Source organism: Helianthus annuus, chromosome 10 (genome assembly GCF_002127325.2).
Source record: "Helianthus annuus cultivar XRQ/B chromosome 10, HanXRQr2.0-SUNRISE, whole genome shotgun sequence".
Taxonomy (NCBI): Eukaryota; Viridiplantae; Streptophyta; class Magnoliopsida; order Asterales; family Asteraceae; genus Helianthus; species Helianthus annuus.
In genome coordinates this window covers 169,639,801-169,655,401 of record NC_035442.2, presented here as the reverse complement: position 1 = coordinate 169,655,401, position 15,601 = coordinate 169,639,801, and the positions used below count along the sequence as shown (strand labels likewise).

At 34.4% G+C, this 15,601-nt stretch overlaps 1 protein-coding gene across 2 annotated transcripts; it reads right to left on the bottom strand.

Annotated features, from left to right (window-relative positions):
* Nucleotides 1-9,002: 9,002 nt before the first annotated feature.
* Nucleotides 9,003-14,998, bottom strand: LOC110886576 (ruBisCO large subunit-binding protein subunit beta, chloroplastic). 2 transcript variants are annotated; one of them, XM_022134390.2, is made up of 14 exons: nucleotides 14,846-14,998; nucleotides 13,699-13,942; nucleotides 13,492-13,617; nucleotides 13,277-13,414; nucleotides 13,095-13,190; nucleotides 12,764-13,006; nucleotides 12,456-12,690; nucleotides 12,210-12,379; nucleotides 12,042-12,119; nucleotides 11,087-11,158; nucleotides 10,808-11,005; nucleotides 9,602-9,694; nucleotides 9,398-9,521; nucleotides 9,003-9,257 (listed from the first exon to the last, which is right to left on the bottom strand). In XM_022134390.2, exons 2-14 carry the CDS (start codon nucleotides 13,915-13,917, stop codon nucleotides 9,244-9,246), a joined length of 1,806 nt encoding a protein of 601 aa, XP_021990082.1. In that variant the 5' UTR covers nucleotides 13,918-13,942; nucleotides 14,846-14,998; the 3' UTR covers nucleotides 9,003-9,243. The 2 variants fall into 2 exon arrangements, with proteins under 2 accessions (XP_021990082.1, XP_035834678.1); XM_035978785.1 differs by lacking the exon at nucleotides 14,846-14,998 and adding an exon at nucleotides 14,221-14,299.
* Nucleotides 14,999-15,601: the final 603 nt, after the last annotated feature.

The following is a 15,601-nucleotide window of genomic DNA, read 5'->3' as shown; positions in this document are numbered from 1 at the left end:
CGACACTTGGTTCTACGAATGTACCACTTGTACATACGTAGATCGGCTCGTTTTAAATACTATTTTTCATGTCAAAACACTTTTACACAAGTTCATGTTTCCCGTGTGGTGGAGTTTCACCTTTTAACCCTTGTACAAAAGAAACAAGTGTATGTCAAGATTCGGGATCTTAACAAAGTCGGGTTAAACGATGATAAGAGCCACCACATCGTAGATCGGGTCTCTACAATCAACATATTCAAATATTACGACATTTACACAAGACGTGACCTTTTATCCAACGATTTTCAATTTTTAGTAGACTTTTTAGATTCAAAAGATGGGTTACCGACTTTTAACCGTTAAAAATCCTTTTAACCACTTTAGATACGATCAAGAGCGAGTTTTAAATGTTATACCTCTAGCTCGGGGCTAGGGAAGATCTTTGGCGAAAATGGCGTGGATAAAAGCAAATGCACGTGGTCCTCCAACTTCCGCTTACTTCACAACTCCTAACACGAGATCCCCAACACTTGAGTACACTTGGAATGGCAAGACGAGAACCGAAAAATGGATGGATGGTTGTGGTGGTTCACGGCCGAGAGAGGGAGAGGGAGCAAGAGAGAGAGTGGAGTTGGGTGGTGTGTGTGTTCTATGTGTGTGAGAGTGTGTGTATTTATAGAGAATTTTAGCGTTATCGTCCATCGGTTTCATGCTCTAGATATCCACGAAATCTAATTAAATAATAAAAAGTTGTACTCTCTAGTTACAAAGGGACCAAACCGGCCCAAAGGGGGGTGGGGTCACCCGGTTGGATCTTGATCGTTCAGTTAGAGTTTAGTTTGGTTAAGTCGGTTACTTTTAGAGATTAACCCCGTTAGTTGTTTAACGCGTTATAATGCGGGTGTTAGGGTAATCAGGGACCCTAACTGGCTCAGAAAAATACCAATAATATTTCTGGCAATATTTTTATGTTCCGGGTATAGTCCGGTTGTTCGGTCGGATAGTAATCCGTTAAAGTGCTTAAGTAATCCTTTAAGCGTCGTAAATAATATTTTTAGCGACACAATTTATTCTGCAAAGTGTCAGGAATAATTCCTCATATTTTGGCACTTTATTAATTAGCTAGAAGCTAGTATGTTGATAAAAGTGCTGTGTTTTGTGCTTAGAATACGTTTTAGGCACATCCAATCTCTGTATCTTATTCCTAGAGACGCAGTTATACAACCCTTGTATCCCTACACACACTATGGGTGTAGTAAAATATTTCTGGCTCATACAGGCCTTTAGAGGCAGTGTTTGCCTGATGCTGGCTATATCAGCATGTTCAATAGGTTATCCGTTCAAATGCTACTGTGCTTTTGTGCATCATGTTTGTCACTAGAGTTCAATAAGTAAATAATGTAGTGACGGAAAAATCAAAGTATGATGCAGATATGTACAAGTATCAACAATCAAGTAGCAGTTTATCAGAAATCTCAGTTAAGCACAGTAATTAGGCAACAATTAATAGTTAATTAAGTCGTACGGATACCTGGTTTAGTGAGGGTTGTCACAGTTGTACAGTGGGTTTTGGTTATTGTACATTGACTTGGTATTTAAAGTTGATCAATATGCGATTATTATAGAGAATGTAAATAGGCTATGATGTTTTAGATTTGAGTTTAAAAAACTGAGAAGGCCTGATACAAACAATCAGTTAAGCTCTGATTTTCGAGCCTACAAAGTCAAATTTGCTATTTGGTGATGCGCGTTTTTAATTAGGTCAAATAGTATGGCCCTTCTTTATATATAACTTTGGTTGTGGTTTATTATTTATATTCATGTTTCCGACCTCATTGACGATGACGGACAAGTTGTTATTATGATTATTGAGACCCATACGACATCAAAAAGGCAAACGACCACATTGATGTCTACAAGCCTCTTTGTTGCGACCTGATAACAAGTTTGTGTACCTTTTAATTTGTTGTTATTTAATTGAGGTAAAAGCTAATTGATATGAAAATTTATTGGTTTAAAATGTCTGCCTCTAACAAAGATGCAGATATCCTTGAACGGCTTAGGAGGATTTTAGAGGATGTCGTAAACTCTGACCGGTGCATTACCGAAAAGCCTAACGAGCTAACTGAGAGAGTTAGCCACATTCGTGAAAACAGACTGAATTACAAGTTGCAATTGATGTGCTTAACGCGCTTTACCTGAAGTCTAATAATGTTTAAGGAAAAAAAGGAATAGGTTCAGATATATTAGTACTTTAACACGTTGATTGTAATTTGTAATTGTAATATTTTTATAAACAATCAATGTTATAATATATTGTCTACGATTTATGTTACTTTAATTTGTTTTGCAACTATCGTGTTTAATGTTATTTACCCCATTCTAGTTTTCTGAAAATAATATTAGGTGGGTGAAGATGAGGATTTAACTTTTATTAACCGGTCAAATAAGAATAGTGTAGGTAATATACATCGCATTGCAACACACTTACGTATTCACTAGTTCTAAGTAACAGGGTAACATACTCGTTCAAGTACAAGTGTAGGTTACGTGATTTCACAATAATGATAAGTTTTGTACTCCAGTACAAATAACATTTAACGTGTGAAGTGAAGAAAAAATAGGATGTGACAAGCATATGGGATGAACTTAACGAGAAAATGGATGGTGTTAGAGGTGTGGATAATATTGAAATAGTATATGAAACTTTTGGAGGTAAAAGAATCTTTTGGAGGAAAATAAATGTTTTTAGCAAATCTCAAGGAGGAAAATCGAATTTAACTCTTTTTATAACTATGTTAATTATACTATGCAACAAATATATAACTACCCTAGAACAATATTGTATCAGAGTATTACAATGTCACCCTTTTCTTCACTTTGTAGAGTTTACACGCTAAAACGTATTTGTATTTGATTCAAACACAACACATATTAAATTTAATTCTACAAAAATTTAACAAATATTAAGCTCGTTTAGGCTCGCAAGTCGGCTCGGGCTCGATAAGTAAAATTCGGACCTAAGTTTATTTATTAAACAAACTTATTTTAGACTCGAGCTTCATTCAAGCTTTTAACGAGCAGATGCTACGTAGTTTATGAGCGACTTGGCTCGTTTACACTTGAATAAAGACTAAAGACCACAATAGCATGGGTGATTAAAACTGAAATCGTTGTAGTTATCGTGGTTCCGTAAAAAGAGCCGTTGATTAAGACTTAGGAGACTAATGAGATATTTAAAAGAAACAAGAAGACACCCTTAATGAAACAAGAAAGACAAATTTCAATGTTAAGCTGCCGCCCACAATCAAAACTCCAACGTGCGCCACCAAATCCGGTTTGTATTTTTACGGCAATTGACTTGATATGATGTTATTTGTGACATTGTGTGATATTTATATGGGTAGGCTAAATGTACCCTCTCTTATTATTTTTTATACCCCTTTCCATAAAATCACATTAAAACTTTTAATATTTACCCTCTATACAAATAATCATTTTAAAAAATATACTTTTTATTACAAAACAAATTCAAAAGTGTAAAAAAAGATTACTAACATTTTTCAAATATTTATTTTTTAATTTTTATTTAAATCATATTTTTTTGAAAGTTTTCATATATTGTTTTTAAAGACACTTTCTCAAATAGCATTTTGATTATGTTTTTTTAATGAACATCTTTACAAATAAATAATAACATTTTTCTTATAAAAATAATAAAAAAAGGTTTTGAACTTTCTTTTTGAAAAAAAAATCTATATTATGTTTTTTCCTCATCTAGTTTGTATTTTAAAGGTCTTACTTTTATATTTTTTAATACTTTAGACGTGAACACTTTTCTAAAGCAAAACAAATGGATCGGGTTGATTCACAAATATTTTTCTCTTTTTCATTTACAAAATATATCAAACTGGTTGATTTCAAAAATATATGTGGATTTTTTAATCAAAAGTAAGTCATTCGAAACCAAAAGTCACGTAAAAGCATAAACTTAATTACGAATAATTATCGGTTTTCTACCACGCATCAGATACCCACTTCAAGTCGTTCCAAAATAATAAAAAAACATTTTAAAATATAAAAAATAATAAATATAAGACATTTAAAATACAAACTAGACGAGGAAAAAAATATAAGAGTAAACTTCCGTTTTGCTCCCTGTGGTTTGGTCACTTTAACGGTTTTGCTCTAAACCTTTAAAAATAGTCATTTTACTCCCTGATGTTTTGGTTTTTTTGCCAGTTTGCTCCACGCCTCTAACTCCATCCAAATTGTTTGTTTTTCCATTTTGCTCCCCGCAGGGAGCAAACTGGCAACAAAACCAAAACATCAGGGAGTAAAATGGCTATTTTGAAAGGTTTGGGGCAAAACCGTTAAAGTGACCAAACCACAGGGAGCAAAACGAAAGTTTACTCAAAATATAATGTAGACTTTTTTCAAAAATAAAATTCAAAACTTTTTTGTTATTGTTTTTATATGAAAAACGTTATTAGTAATTTGTAAAGATGTTCAATAAAAGAAAACATAATCAAAATACTATTTGAGAAAGTGTAAAAAACATCTGAAAACTTGTTAAAAATATGGTTTTTTAAATAAACATAAAAATAAACAATTTAAAAAAACGTCTATAATATATTTGTACACTTTTGAATTTGTTTTGTAACAAAAAGAATACTTTAAAAAAATATGACTTGTTTAGGGGGTAAATATGACAAGTTTAAATGTGATTTTATAGAAAATGGGGTATAAAAAGTAACAAGTGGGGGTACGTTTAGTAGCCCCCTAAATATATAAATATTTTCAATATTAACAACTAATAAAAAATGTAAATTATTGTGGTGTTGCTTTTCTTACTTCTATTGTTATTTTCAATATTAATAATTAATAAAAAATGTAAATTATTGTGGTGTTAATTTTTCTTACTTCTAAATTTCAAAATTACATGATTGGTATCAAGTATGATTGGGTGATTAACATATTTAGGGGCGTGGAGTTAAAAACATGGGATATTGTCGTGATCACAAAGCGCAACAAAGCCCTATGGAAACGGAGTAAAACTAAAGACATCACGTGATGGAACATACATTGGTGTTGCGACAATAACTTCATAATAAGCAAACTGCTTGGTCCAAAAGTTTGGATACGTAAGAGAACATGTGTGACTCGGATGTGTAAATGACGGTCGCTGGCCTCATTGCTTAGTGACACAAGCATTTATTCTTACTAAAGTGGTGTAGGTTTGAGTCCCACAAAGTGAGACGTAGATGAATTTTAGAAGTAGATTTAAGGGGTGTGTTTATGTGTTCACCGTTCAAAATAAAAAAGAAACCTAAAAGAGTATAGACAACATGCACATGCACAAGCACAATCACAAAAGACAACAATAAAACGATAAATCCGTTGATGTGAAACCCAAATCATAATATTAGATTCAAAGTCACACACAAAATCTAATTATTAGAGAGAGACATTAAGAAAAGAAAGAAAACTTAAACATTCAATTATATGTAACTTTTAAGTTATGTAACTCGTTCTTTCTATAATTTATCTCTTATGTCTTGTCAATTAACACCACTTATCATACATATAAATTGAAACCATCGCATCTACCATTAATATACAATTTTTTTTGAACGGTGACTTTCTTTTTTAATGACCCAATGTCATACCGTCTAAACGGCGGTCCTAGTCAAGATCTGTCCAGACTACGTTGTCTTATCCGGGCCCGCACTGGGTTGGTCAGACTTGGTTACGGCGTTCCCCCGGAAACCGTACTGCCTCCACACGATATGCCTCGCTGAAATAACAGCCAAATGAAAACCGAGGTGCGGCTCAGGATATTTTGTTAATCTATTATGTTAAGGTTTTCGGTTAGGTCCAAACAACATAATATCTCAGGATATTTGCTTTATAATCTTTTTGTATATCTTTGTTAGTGTCAAGATCTTCTTCGATATCATATATAAGTATTTGATGCCAATGGTCAAATTCTCGTTAGGGGTGATTCCAAAACAGTTGTATATAAAGTTTGGTGACCTAAATTTGGGTATGAAAATAATTATTTAAGGTTAACTCACATGCCACTAGCTTCCTCCTTCCGTGCACCATCCTCAAATTTGGGGTTTTTTTCAATCGTCATAATTGTGATATTTGATATTTTATTGTTTGTGGTTTATTTTATATTGTCTAATTATTAAAACTTTACATGTATCACGTTGAGGACAATTTTTTTTAAAAAATGTTGTTATTTTATGTGTGGCATACGTTGTATTGTTGTAATATAACGTATTGGACATGTTAAAAACAGCTCAAAACAAGACTTTTAGTAGGCTAAAAGAGAACATGACAAATACTTTGTCTATCCGTATAAATAATTAATAGTGAAAGTGTAAAATACAATATTTCTTAACGTACAATGCATACGATAGAAAATTATAACGTGCGTAATTATTTTTATAACATGCGTGATTTCTGATTTTGTACATATGTGATTATGTGTTTTTCTTCATGCATGATTAGGGTTTGATTTTTATAACATGTGTGATTTAATATCGTACGCATGTTAAGGAATATTGTACGTTAACCTTCCCCGAATTAATAAGTATTACTACAAACTGAGCTATTACAATAATGCAGCTTTGAAGATAAAACGGTTCAGAATGTTATATGTGTTTAGAAAATATTTTTAAGTGATTTTCTATCTGTTAAAATAACTTATTTTCTAACTTTAATTTGTTATGAAAACAACTAAAATAAACTAATTTACAAGGGAATGACCCATGAATGATGAAACCAACACTAATTACATGTCCGGATATTGAAATTTGATTGATCATAAGTGTTGGCATGCCCTCTTATCAAAGCTTACTTGTTTGGGGGTATACAAGTACCAAGTAGATTTGATGCAAGTGTACCAAAAAAGACCACCACTACCCCACTTTATCTCATCTTTTTAGGCATGGGGTTTGAGCATGACTTTTGTTTTGTGAATACTTGAAATCCACAATATGGGAACAACTAAAAGGGTTATATACATAAAGGAATGTAAACTCTTAACAAAATTAAACATATACATATATGCTTTCAAACGACCACATAGACACTTGGTAAAAGAAATGACAATTTAAAGTCCTCAATTTTGGTTTTACCTTATATATCTAAGGCACATTGGTTTCTAATAATTCAAACTATTATCCATTTGTAGATGATATACATGTTGCCAATTTAATATACAATGTTTCTAACTTTGACTTTGTTGTCAAATACAATTTTATTAGGAAAAATTACAAGTTTTGTCCTTTATCTTTATACTACTTTTCAGGCGGTGTCCTTTTTAACGAATATTGACAGACGGTGTCCTTTACTAGGTATTTTGTTGCAAGTTTAGTCCTTTACACCCAACCCAGTTAAAAAACACTGTTAATTGTTAATAGGCGGTGTCCTTTACTAGGTATTTTGTTGCAAGTTTAGTCCTTTACCTTGGTATTTTGTTGCAAGTTGAGTCCTTTACACCCAACAATTAACAGGGTTTTTTAACTGGGTTGGGTGTAAAGGACTAAACTTGCAACAAAATACATAGTAAAGGACACCGCCTGAAAAGTGGTATAAAGATAAAGGACAAAACTTGTAATTTTTCCAATTTTATTATAACAGAGAAGTAACCATGTATGCTCCATGATGATGTTGCTTAATGGTACGGCGTCTACTTGGCATTTTTGCTAGGAAATTGAATTTTAATAATTAATAACCATCAATTTGACCAATAACAGTTCTAACTTTCACTTTTGCTACTAAGCTAATCCTGCGCACTAATGAAAAACAAAGAAAACAATGGATGGAATGAAAGAGAGAAATAAAGACATAGTCGTCATTTGTTCCTTCGTATAACTTTACCAAACCTTTCTTTTTGTTTTGTATGTGTATATTGATAATTACATCAAAGTATCAAACTAGTTTTTAGGACATGTGCGTCGGCGGGAATGTTAAACCAAACAAAAAATAGACGTAAAAACATTAAACCATACTGTTCCGTTTATGGTTAGATGGCTTATACACTATCATACTTAACTCTGTCTTAAACAAAACTTACATCGGTAGATAAATAAAGAACCAATCAAAAGCAATTATTATTCAAGCAAGATTGAATTAACAAATAATGCACCGAATGGCTTTTGGTAAACGACAATAATGTGTTGCTAATCTATCAATAATCAGGCAGGTTTTTCAAATATTTTGAGTTTATGTATTGGTGATGGGAGCCTTAGGCAATAATGTTAAGTTGCTGCTTGTTCATTAAAAGTCCAAGCTAATCTTTTTTTTCTCTAGTTTATAGTTGTGTTACTACTTACTAATCATATATTTCAATTTATGTTTTTGTGTGACGTTCATAGCACAACATTTACGCCTAATGAAGACTACTGCTTATTCAGGCGCTAGAATCACTATATAGGAAGTTTGATCCAGATTTCATTGACGTTGGATAAGTCCCGCAAGGTGCGATAGAGAGAAGATGCTCTTTATGAAGTTGTCCAAGCAGAGGTGCACAAAAAACCAAACTCCAGAACCGATATCCTAGCCATCGAACCAATAATGGTCGTTCGAGCCCAAGTATGTTGTGATTTTAACGCATCAAACAATAATTTCGCTCTTATAATACAGGTCGAAATGATGGCTTTATCGTTTACTACTTCGGTAGGTAACAAAAACAAATAAATTCAAAAGCAGTCCAACCAGAACCAAAAAGATTGAACTCAGTTATTAAGACATTTGTACCCAAAAATGAGCGACATAATAGAAAAAGGCTTGTTTTGACATCTTACATGCCCCTTTCCATATAAAGAACCGTTAAATGCTTAAGAGTGGCGTTTTCCAAGTACTACATCGCTAATTCCAAGTACTAGGAACATGGTGCGTTTGTTACGGATCCAATTTCCATATAAAGAACCGTTAAATGCTTAAGAGTGGCATTTTAAAGATACCAATTGGAAAGAAGCCTTATGTTTTATAACTAAAGCCACTCATAGACAAGTCACAATACCGCTTTCTTATTGAATATAGATACCAATCCTACAAACCTTTTTTTTTCCGCCAAAATTCAACCTACTCAAACCGCCTCCAAATAATTGGAAAAAGGGTTTAAACTTCCTTACAGTCATAAAAATGAGCTAACAGAAATAAACGCGGAGGAAGCAACATTTCTTGATTATAAATTTGCAAAGCACTCCCACAGGTTTAATGTTCTATTTGCTAGCTAGCTGCAGCTTAGTAGCCATAACCTGGTAATGAAGACAGATATATATTAAAAATTCATATACCATCGATAAACAGATCTCCATAAACCGATAAACTGTAAAAGCACACTAACTAATACGGAAAACAAGGAAACAGGGAAAATGTCAAAATCAACTGTACATACCTGAGTTGTCCATTGGGTTTGCAAGTGGTGCGGGTTCAGGCTCCGGGATGTCAACCACAACAGCATCAGATGTAAGGAATGTCTTTGCAACGGACGATGCATGCTCCAAGCAACATCTCACCACCTGCACCAACTCATCATAAATTATTAAAAAGAAAAAAAAAACATATAACACTAAAGCTCCATGAAGAAAACGAGACTTGCCTTTGTGGGATCAATAATACCAGACGCCATTAAATCCTCGTATTTCCCAGTTGCAGCATTGTAACCATACTTGTAGTTGTCACTTGATAGAACCTAAAGATCATATAAAAACATTCAAAGAAACTAAATCTTATGGTAACTATATATATATAGAGAGAGAGAGAGAGTGTGTAAAATACAATATCCCTTAACGTACAATAAGTACGAGATGAAAATATAACATGCGGATTTGGTTCATGCGTGAGGTTTATAACATGCGGATTTGGTTCATGCATGAGGTTTATAACATGCGGTTATGGCTGTGTATAACATGCGGTTTTATGAAAACATAACATGCGATTTTATGGCTGGTTGTACATGCGGGATTTATGGGTCTCAACATGCGTGATTTCGTTTTGGAGGTTTATAACGTGCGGAATTCTCATAGCTTACGAATCTTACATTAAGGCCAATTGTACGTTAACTAACCTAACCTATAGGGGTTAGTTAACGTACAATTGGCATTAACGTACGATGCGTACACGATGAACATATAACATGCGGACTTCACAAAATCGGAAGCTTCCAACATGCGGTTTCACAAACTCGGACACTTCCAACATGCGGTTCACAAACTCGGACAAATTCTAACATGTGGATTTATGGTTTTGAGGTTTTATAACGTGCGGAATACTCATCGCGTACGCTCGTACGTTAAGGCCAATTGTACAGTACACTTTCTCTCCCTCTCCCTCTCCCCCTCTCTCTCTCTCTATATATGTATAAAGGTAACTCTTCCTCTCTCACTATTCATTTTAGCCTATCAACACTCTTTTATCATTTTAATCCCTCAACTTTGGTAATAACATATTTAGCCCTTATACTTTAATAAGTTTTTGATATTCCTTTGTTTTTCTTTTTAACTTAATTAACCCTTCAATTTTACTAATATGTTTAGCCCCTCTACTTTATTAAAGTTTCGATTTCTTATTAAAGTTTTCACATTTCTTAGTTTTCATTTTTAACTTTACTAATACACATGTTTTATCCTTTCCTTTAATATAGTTTAAACAACACAATTTTAGTCCCTACTTCGCTAATAACACGGTTGGCCCCTCAACTTTCATAATGTTTTTTCTACGTTTTGACATTATTTTTTGTAACGCCATTTCTAGCTTAATAAATATTAAAGACCAGAAAGCGGTTAAAAGGTAAGCCAAAAAATACCTTTTCAATCACCACACTTCCATTAACACCGGCGTTCTTTGCGATCAACTTCATGGGGTAACCAAGCGCGCGCTTAACAATATCCGCTCCAACCTTTTGTTCATCGTTATCAAAGGTGGCTTTAATGGCGTCAACTTTAGCCGCAAGTCTCAATAGAGTGCACCCACCACCAACTACTATTCCTTCCTCAACAGCCGCCTGTAAAACGTCAAGAATTTAAGTTTGGCTCGTGAAAAAAGACGTCCGTATATAAGAAATAAAAATAGCTTCCGGTATAACCTTTGTTGCATTGAGGGCATCCTCTACTCTCAGTTTCTTTTCTTTAAGTTCTGTTTCTGTTTGTGCCCCAACCTGTAATATATTTGAAATTTTAGACTAACAAATACGTTTATAGAGCACTGAGTAGGGGGGGGGGGGGGATATTCCACGGTCCTCCCAACCGCCGAGGTGATCCCACCTCGCAGACCGCCACCCAGCAAGCCTGAGTCTGGGGGTAAATCCGCTACCGTAGGGGCATTGGGAACGAGCAAGACTCGAACCCGCCACCTCCGGGTTAGAATGCGGGCTGGTGGCCATTGGGCTGACACCCAATGGTTGAGTAGGGGTGAGCAGAAAACCGGAAAAAAAACGATGCTAAAAAAACAAGCCGCACAAAACCAAACCAAAATTTGCGGTTCGGTTACGATTTTGCATTTTATAAAAACCGAAAAAACCGAACCGACCTAATAACCGAAAAAATCATTTTTTTAAATTTTTTTGTTATATATTAGTTTAGAAATTATTAATTTTATTCTTGAATGTTAAGTATTTATAACAAGAACATTAACATGTTTATTTATCATTGAAATGATTTATCCATTGTCTACAAGAAATAACAAATATTAACATCAAATTTAAATGATTTTCCTAGTATTATAAAAGAAAACGTCTTAATGAAAACTTTGGAGAAACATTAAAATAGATTAGAAGGTTAGGTTTTTGTGAACAATATTAATTGAAAAGATTAAATATATTAACTTAACTGCAAACATCTAAGAAAGATTCTTAAACTTTGAATTATTATACTATTTATTTTTGAATCTTACGTAATTTGTTTCAAAAACCGGAAAATCAAACCCAACCATTACTAAAACCGAAAACAGAACTTTCGATTACGGTTTCAGTTTTACCCTAAAACCGAACCGAACCGAACCGTGCACACCCCTAGCACCGAGTATAATCTTGAAAAACTCGCCTGTATGACAGCAACTCCACCAGATAATTTGGCGATTCTTTCGTTTAGTTTTTCCTTTTCGTATTCCTGTTCTGCTACCTGTAAGATACAGTTAACATAGATATCAGTAACTTCTAGAGAAAAAAAGAGCCCACTAGTGTGTGTAAAAGGTAAGACTTAAGAGTTCACCTCAACAAGATTTCTAATCTGAGCAACTCGCTTATTAACCAACTCTTGGGTGCTGCCGTCACCGACAATCGTTGTTGACTCCTTGGTCAACACCACCTTTGCAGCAAGCCCTAAAACTTCACTTCCAGCAGTCTGAAGGTTTAACCCTACTTCTTCTCTGATTACAGTTCCTGAAACAGTAAACAAAAAAACTATTAAAAAACATCCACAGATCAAAACGGGCCGGGTCGGGTCAGAACCACTTGCCTCCAGTGAGAATAGCAATATCGTCAAGATATTGACTTTTGCGTTCACCGAATCCCGGTGCTTTAAGTGCAGCGATCTTCAGTGAGCCTCTAAGTTTGTTCACAACAAGAGTAGCAAGTGCTTCTTGCTCGATATCCTCCGCTATAACCAATATCGGGTATCCTCCTTTAATAGCATCTTCCAATACACCGACTAAATCTCTTGCGTTTGTTATCTTTTTATCAACCAGAAGCAACTACACCCACGAAACGTTAAGATCAGAATCCAAAACGTAAGAAAACAAAGTAATAATATTATTAGTTCGTTACCTTGCAGTTATCATACTCAACAGTCATTTTCTCACTATCAGTAACGAAGTACGGAGAAATATAACCGCGATCGAATTGCATGCCCTCGACGACATACAAGTAGTTTTCGGAGCTTTTTCCTTCTTCAAGCGTCACGACACCTTTCCTTCCGACTTTGCTCATTGCTTCAGCGATCATGTTTCCGATTTCGTAGTTGTTCCCTGCACTTACGGCCGCCACATCAGCCAACTCACTGTCTTCAACCTGAAATTTCCCAATTAACGTAAAGTCGGTTAGATCTCGTAACCATAGATATCAAAGTTGCAAGAGCAGCAAATAAAGGTAAACTCACTTCTTTCGACATCGCTTTAAGCTCTTCAACCAAGGCTCGGGTGGTCTTTTCGATACCTCTAGTAATCTGAATCGGGTTAGCACCTGCTGCCACCACCTAAAGAAAAAAGAGTTCACGATGAGAATGTTTAATTGTTTACCGTTTAAGATTCAAACTTCTCTAAAATTCATTAAGTAAATTACCTTAACACCCTCGGTAATCAAGCCTTGTGCTAGAACAACTGACGTCGTTGTTCCGTCACCAGCTAAATCGTTAGTCTTTGAAGCCGCTTGTCTCACCAACTTGGCACCAATGTTCTCAACAGGATCTTCCAATTCAACCTATGCAGACAACAATGTATCAAGTACTCGATTTACCATTTTACCCGTATACCCTTTAAAAGCGGTTATCTATGTACCTCTTTAGCTACAGTCACACCATCATTTACGATTTTTGGAGAACCATATTTGCTTTCTAGTACGACATTGCGCCCTTTTGGACCTAGAGTGACTCCTACTAGATCTGCAAGCTTGTTGACACCAGCCTACACATAATTTCTCGTACATATCAGCACAAAGTACCATCATGATAACGAAATGATAAAATATCTTATGTTGATGTTTACCTGAAGCTTCTTAATAGCAGAACCATCCCTGTTGAAGTACAACTCTTTGGCTGCCTTAACCTTGAGAGAACTTTTTCTCGGCAGAACTACATTTTGTCTTCCGTGTACAAGACGACCAGAAGAAATAGAAGACAATGAAGACAAAGTTTCCGATGAACTTGCGATTGTCTTAGGAGTTCCGAAAGAGCTAATGGAAGATAAAGGAGTAATGGAGGCCATCTTCTTACAATCCTCAAACAATTAACTACAGAAAACATAATTTGGTTAAATAATAGTATAATACAACTACTTTAGTAATTTATGAACCCTCCAGGTCCTTAAAGCTAACTATTTGAACCCGACAAGAACACGAACATGTTTACCAACTCACAAATGCACATTTTATCATCAACCTTATCCACAAAGTACTAAATCCAATCAATTAACTTGCCAGAGCATACTCACATTTGCATACTTAAACATCGATATTAATCATTATTAATATCTATATGGTCTAATTGACAAGAATACAAGCACAAAAACCTGGAGAATACACGCGTTTAACTAAAACACGACTCGAATTCAACTTCAGATACCAAAGTTATGTTACAATCGACTCGAATTCAACTTCAGATACCAAAGTTATGTTAAAATCCTCGAATAATCAGCTACATAAAACATAATATGATTAAATGCTTTATCCAATTATTATACTAAATTAAGAAATCTCCAGGTCCTTAGAGCTAACTATTTGAATCCAACAAGAACTCGAATGCATTTACCAACTCACAAATGTACATTTATCATTATTATTATCCACAGAGTACAATATTCAATCACTTAACTTGCCAGAGCATATCAGCATACTCACATTTACAAACTTACATATGAATACTAATCATTATCAATATCTTTATAATCTAATTGACAATAACATGAACACAGACAGCTAGAGACTATACGACTCGAATTTAACTTCAATTCACACGGTAAGATAGCATTCATCGATTATTATAAAGTCAATTTCAATAGAAGAAACCCTAACATACAAAATTAATATCGAAGATAAACAAAAGAGAACGGTGAAATGAATATGTAAACAGATGAAGTGTTAAGACGTGATGAATTGAAATCGATGAATAAGTAAGATAACGAAAGGATTGGTTACCTGAAGGCTGAAGATTTGGAAGAACAGAGAGGATAACAGAGGATGAGAGTAGGTGCGGGTTGGTTAAGTGAGGCTTTGAGATAAGAAATTTTAGGGTTTATGAAGATAAGGCTGACGTCACTGTTTTGGAAGCTCCTCTCTTGGCGAATATTCTAGAAATTGTTAGAAAAATGTTATTTTTTTGTTTTAGTTACGAGAAAAACTATGTTATTTTTATATTTTATGGCTTTTGTTTTTTGTTTCAGTTACAAGAAAAACGAAAGTTTTTGTAACCTCGTATTTTTACATGGCTTTTTTAAAGTTTTTGTAACTAGGTATTTTTAAAGTTTAAAATTATCAAGGTTATATTTTGTAGTAGGGGATTAGGCATTAAAAGGAGTATTTGAATCAAGATCGAACATGTATCTTCCACATGAAAAGGTGATGCCTTGACCACTAGAGGAAAAGGATCAAAAAGCCATTCTTCAGGGTCGGCTCAAGGGCCATTAAACTAAAACGGCGGTTTTGGGCCTCCATTTGAATAGAACCTCCAATTCAAGATAAGAATATTGTGTGTATATACGTAGATAATGCCCTAGACATCAAAAGTGTTTGTTGATCGAGCGGTAAACTTCCATGTGAGTTGTAAACATATCAGGACCGTTTCCGAAAATGTTAAAAAAAATTTGGGCCCTGCGAGATAAAAAAGTCGGGCCCTACAGGTCCTATAATGTTACATTAATTAGTCAATCACATATATAAACTCATCAATCAATC